The sequence below is a fragment of the Myotis brandtii genome, unplaced genomic scaffold (assembly GCF_000412655.1).
Source record: "Myotis brandtii unplaced genomic scaffold, ASM41265v1 scaffold299, whole genome shotgun sequence".
NCBI lineage: Eukaryota > Metazoa > Chordata > Mammalia > Chiroptera > Vespertilionidae > Myotis > Myotis brandtii.
The window spans coordinates 1,225,825-1,237,229 of NW_005361430.1; the positions used below are offsets into that span (position 1 = coordinate 1,225,825).

Here is an 11,405-nt window from a genome sequence, read left to right on the forward strand (position 1 = left end):
ATACATCTATTCACATCATAAATCCACATCCATCATTTGTGACACAAGTCTAATAATCTTGAGTATATTTTTACTGTAATATTAATATATAGAGAAAACCAGGAGGCACTTCCAGTAAATCTGGCAAAAAAGGAGCATCATTATAGTTTCTAAGCTAAAAATTAATAAAAATAAATACAATTTACCTAATAATTTTTCTGTACAGATTCTACTTTTTACAAAACATGTATCAGCCATTAACTATGTCACTTAACCAACAGTATTTATAATAGGGTGATACAAAGTATTGCTACATATATTAAGCGCAAGAGACAGTTGAGAAGACAGATTTATTTTTTAATTGCAAAATGATTAAGTTCAATGCCTCACTCTTAGGTTTTTAAACATTGATAAATTTGGAAAGGTAACAACATATTCAGTTGTTAAAAGTCATGAGAATTACATTCTCATGTACAAATGACATCCCCTACACTCTTACTTTGGTTGGTAGTTATTTGAAAATATTGCTTTTTAGGAATACTAAATTAATAATCTCTGGTTTGTAAATATCCTACAAATTCAAATATTTGAGACATGCTAATTTCAACTTTCCAATGACAGTTTTATGCCTGGAAGAGGTAACCACTGGTCAGAACAATATGCCTCCTCAGGACTCAACATATTTTAACACCAAAAATTGAGTCAAAGTAAGCAAATCAATCCAAACAAAAACAACTCTGGATTGAAATGGAAATTCTTTCAGTTGCATATCCTAATGTCATTATAGAAAGCCATGGAGAATCTAATTTTCATCATTTTGCATTGACACTTTCAGAATATTTATAAAAGCACCAATTTTCATTTTGTAATTTGCATGATAAAAATCTCTAGGAAGAAATAGCAGGAGATGATGGGTTCAGTGATATTCATTTGCAGTGCTTGTCAACTAATAAATTGTCCTGTTGGAACAAAAATGCTATGAGTTCTGTGAGAATATACCAAGAAATGAACTACACTAAAAAATGAAAACAAACAAACACACACCAGTTAAGCATACATAACATGGTAATAAGCCCATGCAAATATTTTACAGAGTATTAAAAATAGTGACCTTTAATCTAATGAACAAATATGTACTAAAGTTTAAGCCACTTCAATTCCACTAACGGGTAATAGATAGATATGTTAGGGCTATTATTTAAAGACAGTAAGACTACAGTACTGGATTATGCTTATAATAGCTAAAGCAAAGTATCTAACAATATGGGTTTAAAATCATAATCAGTTAAATTTTAAAAGAAAGGTGATGGCAATTATATCAGCAACAAGTTATATACATGAAGAAAAAATCTTTAAGCATTTACTTTTAATTTCACATTGAACCATATGAATAGTTTGTTATTCTAAAGGAGTAAAATTACTAATATTTAAAAAAATCCTTCTTTTCAAAAGTATTCAAGCAGCAGTTTCAAAGCTCCAAGGGCTAATTCACATTCTGAAACATGTGTAAGTGCTGATTGTAGTAAATGAAGTCAGGGTTGAAATATGGATCCATTAAGCAAATAAGTCCCTTTACTCCAGAGTAACTAATAACTAACCAAATTGGTTGTCATAAAATTGAGAGGTGTACTGGGATGATCCTTGAAGTTTTATGTAGTGTTCACTCCCAATCCACAGTTCTGCCTTTTTGTTTTTTATTTTTTCACTTTTTAGTAAGATGGGCTGAACAATAAAACTAGGTGTGCCGAGTTGGAACTTAAGGTAAAAGGCAATCTCCTTATTACAACAGAGGAGAATTTCTAATTATTTTTTTCTTTACTAACTTTGAGTTAGAGAAGTAAAATTGAGGAGAAGCCCTTATTTTTCCCCTATGCCTTTGACTTTATTTTTTTTTTAGAAGACACGAATTCCCTGATTCCCTGCTGTAGTTTCTGTTTCATTGGAAATAGGTATTTCTACTGACACCAAAAATTTAGTTAAAACATTAAAGCTTTACAAATATTTTTAAGTTCTTTTCTATTTATAAATTTCAAATTCCAAGCGACCATTTGATCACTCTTGGCAGATGAATGCAGTGAGTGTGGTTTATTGACTGGTCAGTGTTTCATCTGTGGAAGTCAAGATTAATAAGATTTAACTTTTCTTGGTAATGAAGATAAGTATTTAGGTTTTAAATTGCATTATAATTTAGTAAAATATAACCTCTACCGATATACCATTTATCTTAAAATAAGCTAAAACATGATTAAGTAGCTGGATAATACATCCTTTTTTCTTAAGGTAACTCAGAACTCTGAGTATAATTTGTACACTTAATCTAATTAAATCATTGGGAGTAAATTTCTCTATCACATGCATTTATTAGACTCTTCATAAAAAATTTTTCTCCCTGAGTTAAAGGACATTAGAAAAAAAATAAATATTCATCTTTACAGTTTCCTGTTATATAATACTAGTTCTGATTATATCAATATATTTAGCATCTCTATATCATGGAATGTCATTTTGTGGGTTTCATTTAAGTTGAATAACAAATGAACAGCTTTGGTTAAAAATAAATCAAATGTAAAGATTCTTGAAAGTACATTTGGTGATTAAATATTACTATCTGTGAAGCATTTTTTATTGCATTATTTGCATGATTAAAAATGATTTCTTGATATGAAACCATGAGGAAATCTATCTGAACATGGACATGTTCAGTATTTCTTATCAATAAGAAGGCTTGACTTTTCTTCTGTGTTCCACAGCTCCTCAGTGAAGCAGAAATCCACAGATACCCACACCTGTCAAGGTACTTTACCTTAAAAGTATAATATGGAGAACTTGGATTCTTTTTAGAACGTTAGGCATATGTTAAAAACTAATTTTGTTTTCCATCGATATATCATTTTATATAGTTTATAGTCTTCCCTGTATTCAAGTAATTTATATTGAATCAGTATTTTTAAAGCAAATTAACACTGAGTTCCAACAATAAAACAAATCCTTAATCTTCAGTTTGTATCTTCAAACATGTTTAGCAACAAAATGCCCAGTTATTATTTTTGTCACCTGCTGTTCGAATGACTTGATAGTCTGAACATAAAGATAAGTTTAGGTAAGGTGAAAGAACCCTTAAGTTAGAAAAAAGCAGCATCATTTTGGCAAATGAAATTGCCTAAAATCCAAGGTGCATAACACAGACTGAAAAACATGTTTGTGTTCTTCTCTATGGTTCTCTAGTACGAAACATACACATGCTTATGGAAACTCAATTTAAGTTCTTTAGCTAATGCATGGTTTGTAGCTTCATTTACTCAGTGCTTATAGTTTAAGTAATTCACCCCCAAATTTTCAATAGGAATTTGAATGTTTTCTAGAGGAACAAACTGGTATGAATATAGGACTGGTATTATTTCCCTCTGATTAGAAATTCTAAGAGTAATTTAGTTTTGGAATGCCTTTTACATAACATGGCTAATCTGTCTCCTACATTAAGGTTTTCATTTTGTTGAACAACTAAGAAAAATGAACGGACAATATCAGCAAGTTCACAGTTTTACCTCGCGAAAAAAATCATGAGAGAAATGAATGAACTAGAACAATGGGCATAAAGTATTTTGCTGCTTGTTAGGAGAGAAGGTGAATGAAAGAAACCCAATTTGGTTCAAAGTATGTAGATACTTTAGCTATCAATTATACAGAGTTCAGCTACTAGCACTTAAAATTTGATTTATTTCCCCCCGTAAGCATTACTGATAATCTCTAGAATAAGGAATATCTTGATTTACTCTAGACTATGAAAGTTTGCAGAACTCTGTTGTACTTGAGTCTTATGACAGTTTAAAAGGCAGTTTATTTCTAAAATGGCATATAAACTAGATAAGGCATTAAGTAGAAATCAGGGTTAGGTTAGAAGAAAAGGATGATAAGACTCTTATTGTGGTTTTCATTATTATTTTAGAAATATTGAAAATGAGGACAGTAGAGATCCCCATACTGACACAGAAGCACCAAAAAGACCTTCCAACGTAGAATAGATAATAATTTTTTGATTATTCGCTTCTCATTAGGCAAAAATTGTCCATCACACAAATAGTTCACATTTGTAAAGCAGTTATTTCAAACTTTAAACTTTATTTACAATGATAATTTTCATATCTTTATTACTTAGAAAATAATTTATGTTTTTCCATCATTTAAACAAAGTATAGGCCTGAGACTCATGCCTTTTGCACAGCTTTTACCTTCAAGGAAAGTTCTCTGGGAAAGTGACAGGGACATCAGGAAATCGTGAACCAAGAGAGGCAGGGGACACGAGGAAATCGCAATACATACATGTAATATGAACAGTCTACACGACATGCAACCCCTTTTCTTCAGTTTTACTGGGATTGCAGTGATTGGAACTTGTTCTGAATTCCATCAAAATGGACTGGACAAAATTGGATATTCTGTTTTTATAAAGTGGATATTTTCTTAAACATAATATGAAGAAATTATCTTGTCAGATGAAGACCAATAGATATATCCCTGTACAGGGCTACTGTCTTCATCTTCTGCTGAGAACAAAACCAGGTGTGATATAAATGAGAAAAAAATTACACTTGAAAAACACCTTAAAGTGGTGTTTTCACCAAAGAAACTATTTTAAAAGTTGGCTTAGATGGCTAGAAAGACATCAATATCACTCGTATTACACCTGGTCTTTTCCTCCATGGAGAACCACCACTAGCATCAAGGTCGTTAGTTCCAACCTTTTCTACCATTGGTTTCATGGCTGCCTATACAATTCTCTTTTCCCCTAAATGGGCCAGAAATTCCTTCATTTGAAAGACCTGAGTTTATCTAATGGCACCTATAAATAGACTCCTATAAAAATGTAACAAATTGCAACAAATACACTTCAAGGAATGAATCTCCGCAGTTGGAAGTGAACACAATAATATTGCTGTCATCAAGGAGGGGGGAGAACTTCGCGAGCAGAAATGACTTTCTATGTCCCTAGGCATCCTTGGGGATGTACTGGGTGTGTATGAAAGGGACACATACTTGATGAGTCTCTGTTCCTTCATTTCAATTGACTTCCTGCTTTAATATCTGGATAATTTATTTTTGAAGGAAAATGATCAGTCTGCTTAGACTGATAAACACAACTCTGGAATGAAGAGGTTCCAACTGCTTTGGCCATCATTCCTTCATGTGCTTTAAAACAAAACAAACAAAACAGGCCGTTCACTGAGGCCTGTACTCTGGCCTTTGCTTGGGGTCAAGCCGCTTGGACGAAGCTGCTCATATAAGGTTACAGACTCACATCTGTTCTCCTGCCATTCTACTTGCTCCACACCTAGATCTTTCCTGGACTTATATTTATTTTAGAAAGTATGGCATTTGGAGAAGGGGGAAAAGATCAGTTTGGTGAAGGAACTAGACTTAAGCGGTATGTGAGCCTAAATCCTTCTTTTTTCTTTCTCTTATTAGCAAGGGAAGAATAGTTAAGTTCATTGGGGAAATGTACTGACTCAAAATAACTTTTGCAAACATAAAGGCACGTAGGCAATACTAAGAAAATGGAAAACTCAGTAAGTCCTAAATAATGAAGACAAAAAAAAAAAAAGCAAATATCCTCATTATTTAGAGTCGGCAACAATTTCATCCTTTCAATATTTTCATACTAATTTCATCCTTTCAATATTTTCATACTTATTGGAAAATCTGCCTTGAAACCATGTTATTTTTTATTGTATTATCTTTGCCTTGTTTGACAAATGTCGTGAATTACTGTAAAATCATTGCTTTGGAAGGGAAAGATAATCATTTATGAGAAACAAAGGCATGTTTAATGTAAACGCTCTTTTCTATGACTTCAGAGGAAATAAAAAGTAAAAATCACAATCAAGACTTACTTAGGAGCTTGCTTAGATGACGAGCAGGTCTGTCTATCGTACTGAAGGAAGAGTTACACCCAAAAGGTGTTGGGAAGAAATGGACACCAATGATAAGCATTCGGTGTTGTTTAAAAAGTCTTTCCCTTGGGAGTCATGGACCCAAACGCTACCCAAAAGTTAGCAAAAGTTACTGGTGAAAAAACATTCTTGCAGCATCCTCATTTAATTGGCACAAAATAACTGTATCAGATGATCATTTATATTAGAGTAGGTAGAAGAGCGGCTGTCCAAAGACCTCCATGCAAATGAATCATCACTCTCTTACTGGGCTTGGAGATAGCTTCAATGTATAAAAATGGTGATTAAAATGTAACTTTATAAAAATGTTTCATTTTCCCTTTTGTTTTTTAAAAAAAGTTTACTATCTACAGAAACAAAAAAATCTTTATATTTACATCAAGATAACTATTCATGACAAATATAATAATATGAAATAAAATATTGAAAGTGAGTATCAACTTTTTAAATAGAGGTTTGGCTCACAGCATAAACAAGTGTAGATAAACAAATAAACCAAAAAAAAAAAAAGACTTTCAGTAATAGGCCCAGTCCCCCCAAACCCTTCCATACTCTTCCCTGCCAAAAGAAGCATGACAATGGGCCAGATTGCAGATAGAAGCTACCCCATCACACAGCGTGTGGAATACCACCACAGGGTGGGTCCGTGGGCCCTTTGCCACCCAAAAGCCAATCTTCAACAGCTGCCGGGAATCGGGCTTTCCCTGTGTCAACCAATACCAAACCCTAGTTTGAAAGTCTCCCCATTCATCTCTCACATGGTTTCTGTTTGCCTTCCTTTCTTTTTCTGTTTTCTACCAGGCACAGTTTGTAGCAGATTAAGACATGGGGATCACCGTGAAGAGCAATTCCCAGGTCTTCTCTGGAAAACCTTTTAGAATTCTCACCTGATGAAAAGACTGGACTCTAGCTTATTCCTAGGTGTTTATGCATAAAGAATGCCATCCCCTTAATAGTGATTTGATCTTAGGTGAGTGACAGGCATACTCGCAGACAAACAGCCCCGACACATGCATTAGGCCAGTAGATTGGAAAATGCCTCAGTCTTCCACGTCTAAGGCTGGTGACGGAGAGCCTCCAAGCGGTGTTTAGCAGCAGTACCCATCACGTGGCCCTCTCACCCAGCCCGTGAACACCCCTCCCTCTGCAGAGGGACCTTTATTGAAGCTAAATGGAGGAAGGCATTGGGAATGGCTGCCTCTCAAAGACACTCCAGAGTGAACTTCCCTCCGTTTGTTCACATGTGTTGAGTCATCTGCTGGTGGAATTCTATAAATTACTAACCACAAAAATCTCTCTTTACAGACACATTAACATCCATACCCACAAACACACCATCAGTTCTCTCTCTCTCTAACACACACACACACACACACACACACACACACACACACACACACACACACACACAATGTTGGTAGGGTGTACAAGAATTCAAATAATTCTCTGGAACGTTCATCCCTCAGTCTTAAGAGCAAAAGCTTCTTAGTTGTAACCTACATTGGCTGCCCTGTTCCCTGCTAAGCCTCACCATTTCCTTCGTTTTCCTTTATTTTTTCTTTTTACGATTTATTATATCACAGTGACCACTATATATCTTAATATGAATGTTACTAAAACGTGGAGCCAGTACTTCTGGCTTTCAGTGTGTATGTGTGTTGTGTGTGTGTGAATATATTTTACATGTATCTATGTGAGAGCTTATATACACACACACATATATATTTCTTCCTTTAAAAAAAAAATCTTTAGAAGCTGGTGTTGCAACGTGAAAGCTTCTCTGAGCAAGAGTTTTTAACCATGTACCTCACTGTAAAAATAAACACATACAATGCGAAGACTCCCCAAATGCAATGGCCATTTGCTCATCTTCTCGTATTTCTACAGTGTTGTGTCTAAGTGTTGTGCTGGCTTGGAAAGAGTCTGTGACAAGTCACTGGGTTTCGAGGCAGAGCTCATTCTATCCACTGTCACTGGTTTGGCTGTGGGGTTAGGGTCTCCTCTTCTCTCGGCTTCCCCTTTTCTTCTTCTTCTTCCCTGATGGCCTGGATGTGTTCTGAGGAGTGCTGTTGGGGAGACTGGCCCGGGGACTGGCTTTCGATTCCCGCCAACCGCTGCTCCTCTTCAATGACTTTCTTCCACATCGTGTGGTTCTGCACGAGGTGCTGAGTTATTTGGCAGCAGATTTTCCTCCTTTTGAAAGTTTTCTTTCCTGAGAAAACACCAAATTAGACTACTTATTTGTGTGCTGAACACAACAGTTATTTCTTTTCACATGATTTATAGGAATTAAGTACCAAATGGATACAGATATCTATCATTGGACTTGTGTCTGGTAATAATGTCATTTCCAGAATGGGGAGAGAAGAGGGAGATGGCGGTCACCATTACGATAGCATGGAGACAGGACTCTGAATGGCAGTTGATATTTGGGAATGTCAATACAAGGTTCTTTGTATTGGTAGCTTGGTATTACGCCCACTCCTCCAGAATCTCAAGACTTTTCACCAAAAGATGACTAACATAACTTCTTGCTATGTCTTCCTTTACTTTGTCAACCACTTCAACTCACAAGAGTCCACACAATTGATTTCTTTAAAGAGGGTTTTGATGTTCCTGCTCTGCTTCCTGTGCACTAATACATTAATTTCAAACTCCTCTCAAAGTTTTCCCACAAGCTGACACAAACACACTTTTGCAGTCTTCCTCCATCCGCAGGCTGGTTTGTATCTGTACTTACCTGCTCCCTTTTCTGTATATACACTGAACACTTCTACTTTCTAGCTGGTACAGCCCCTCCTTCTGAAATGCTCTTTTTAGTCACTGGAAGTTCATGTCCATTTATTATTTTGAGATCCAGTCACATTCATTGAATTCCTCTTCTAAGTAAAATCTTTCAATCTCTCTCTCTCTCTTAAACTCTCTTGTCACTCTATATATGCTTCTCATAGTAGATAGTAGTTTTTTTTTAATTTCTCATTATCATTATCTCTTTTTCTGGTAACTACATATCCAAAATCATTTAGGGAGAGTGACCCTTTCTTTCAGTTACATAGTTCTGGAAAAGGAGATCAAATTCAACTTCCCCACCCACTTCCGACAACATAGCTGTGTCCTAGTGATTGGCCAGTGCACAGGTATGGAACCTAATTCAGGCCTATCAGAGTCCTTCCCTGGGACTTTTACTATTGGTGCAACGTGAGCATGAGGTCTGGGAGTCAGGATTGGAGATCTTTTCTTCTCTGCTAATGTATTTGAAATGAAGTTAATATAGAGCAAGACAGAAAGAACAAGTCGCTAGGCAGATGAGTCAGAGATAAGAACAGGAGCAAGTAAGCTCTAATACCAGCCAACATTATGTTTACATGAACCAATAATTTCCCTTTTGTATATATTCATTTGATTAAAGTTTTGTCACTTGTATCAAAAACAATGTCCTAAATGCTCGAAGGCACTTACCTTATTCTCATAGATTCCAGCTCCTTTATTAGACTACAGCCTCTCTGAGGGAGGCTTGTGAAGATCTGCACAGATCTTATACATGGCAAGGCTCAGCAAATACGCATTTCATAAATAAACAGATTACATTTACTTGTGTCCAAACAATTTAATGTTCTCAATATAGAAGAACTGAAGACAATTTTCATAGAATTGCATGTCTTGATTGAAGAAATATAATAAAATTAGTTTCAAGGGAAGAAACACAAGATGCTTTAAATAATTTGCCTTGGTGTCATAATTTACTATTTAGGCTTCTAATTCCTTATGTATTTATTCAGCACCTAATCTGTACTACGTGTGCCACTGTCTGGTGATTCACTGATAGGCGAGATAGATATAATACATGCCAGCATGGAGCTTTCACTCTAGTGGGGATATATAGAGTGAACAAGTTGCTACAATTATATTGAGTCTTTGAAAGGTAGCAGACTCAGAGGGAAATGTCTCACCTGGAGGATTCTGCATGATGACGGTGGCTTGGACTAAGATGGGGGTAATGAAAATGAAGATAGATGAATGGGGACATATTTGTGAAGCTCAATCAATACGACTTTGGCAACTGATTAGATGTAGGAAATAAGAGGGAGGAATCAAAGACAACCCTAAACTGTCTGGCCGGAGCAGCTGAGTAGATGGGGATATGATGTCCTGAGAAAGGGAGCATCAGATGAGGAGCAGATTTGAGGGGTATATTGAACATAAAATGTCGGAGAGACCTATAAGAGGAGGGGTAAAGTAGGCAGCTGACCTTGAGCTGAGAAGAGAGGGCTGTTCTGTTCTAAGCTTCCAGAATATAATGTAACTCTCAGTATTTTCATCTGGGTGACCATTTTAGACTCAGGTGAAGAATTTATAAATTAGGCTAAATCCTACCATTAGATTGTAAGCTTCCCTATGGAAAGAAGCAATTCCCCCCTTTTGTGTGTATATCCACAAAGCTCCAGCCTTTTGTAAGTATTCAATAGAAGTTTAGCAAATGAATCATGTTCACTCTAGTTTCTGTTCCACAGTTGCAAGTAAATGATGAAGTATTGATAAGTGATAAAAATGGTATAATGATTTGAAAAAGCGGTCCACAGGAAATTCTGATCTTCTTGAGACTATATCAAAGAGTTACCAGTACAAGTTATCACATGTTCAGATATTTGGGTTTCCTTAATGAAGTGGTAATGATTTACAATGTATAATCTGGAAGAAAGAATTAGAAAAAGAGTAGGAAGAAGAAAAGGAGGAAGAGGAAGAAGAAGAGGAGGAGGAAGAGGAGGAGGAGGAGGAGGAGGAGGGGGGGGAGGAAGAAGTGGAGAAAACAGTAACAATAGCAAAAAAAAAAAATGAAAAAGTCAATTGCTATGAGATGTGCCATAGGAACTAGTTGTCTTGGAGGTCCTACAGCAGAATTTTTGTGGAAGTGCTAATGATTGCTACAATGGTTTTATTTTAATATACCACTGGAATATTTTGTACTTTATAGGACAAGATCAATTTTTAAAACACAGTTCAGAAACAAGACATGAAATAAAAAATAATCTTGAATTACTTTTGAACCATATAGACACATAACAAAACTGGTTAAATGGTTAAATGGATACAGGCAGTCTTAAGCAAGAATTAAAAAATATATATTTACTTTACTCATTATTTTATTTGTGAAATGGACCCATCAATCAAACCTATATTGACCACCTACTAACTGACAGACAGTTTCCTGGATGCTATGGAAACAATGACCAATTTGCTTCAGAGCTTGTATAATCTATAGGCCAGAAAGCCAAGAAGACAAAAAATGAAATACACATGCAATATTTTATAACAGACATACTCATGTGACCAAGATGGCTTTAATGTTCCGCTCAGCTTGAATAAACTTTAGACAGGTTTTTTTCAAGTTTTATAAAATAAAAAGGGAGGTGAGCTTTAAACTGCTAATTCTTTATCTGACCCCTTGTAATCTCTCTCTCTCTCTCTCTCTCTCTCTCT

General features: G+C 35.5%; 1 protein-coding gene across 1 annotated transcript in view; it reads right to left on the reverse strand.

The window, feature by feature from the left end:
- Positions 1 to 1,846: 1,846 nt before the first annotated feature.
- Positions 1,847 to 11,405, reverse strand: part of PDE3A (phosphodiesterase 3A, cGMP-inhibited) — a 48,100-nt gene continuing 38,541 nt past the window's right edge. Inside the window, exon 14 of the mRNA XM_014542354.1 lies at positions 1,847 to 8,139. Within this exon, the coding sequence (XP_014397840.1) occupies positions 7,898 to 8,139 (242 nt within the window). The 3' untranslated portion in view covers positions 1,847 to 7,897. The remainder of the gene's footprint in view (positions 8,140 to 11,405) is intronic.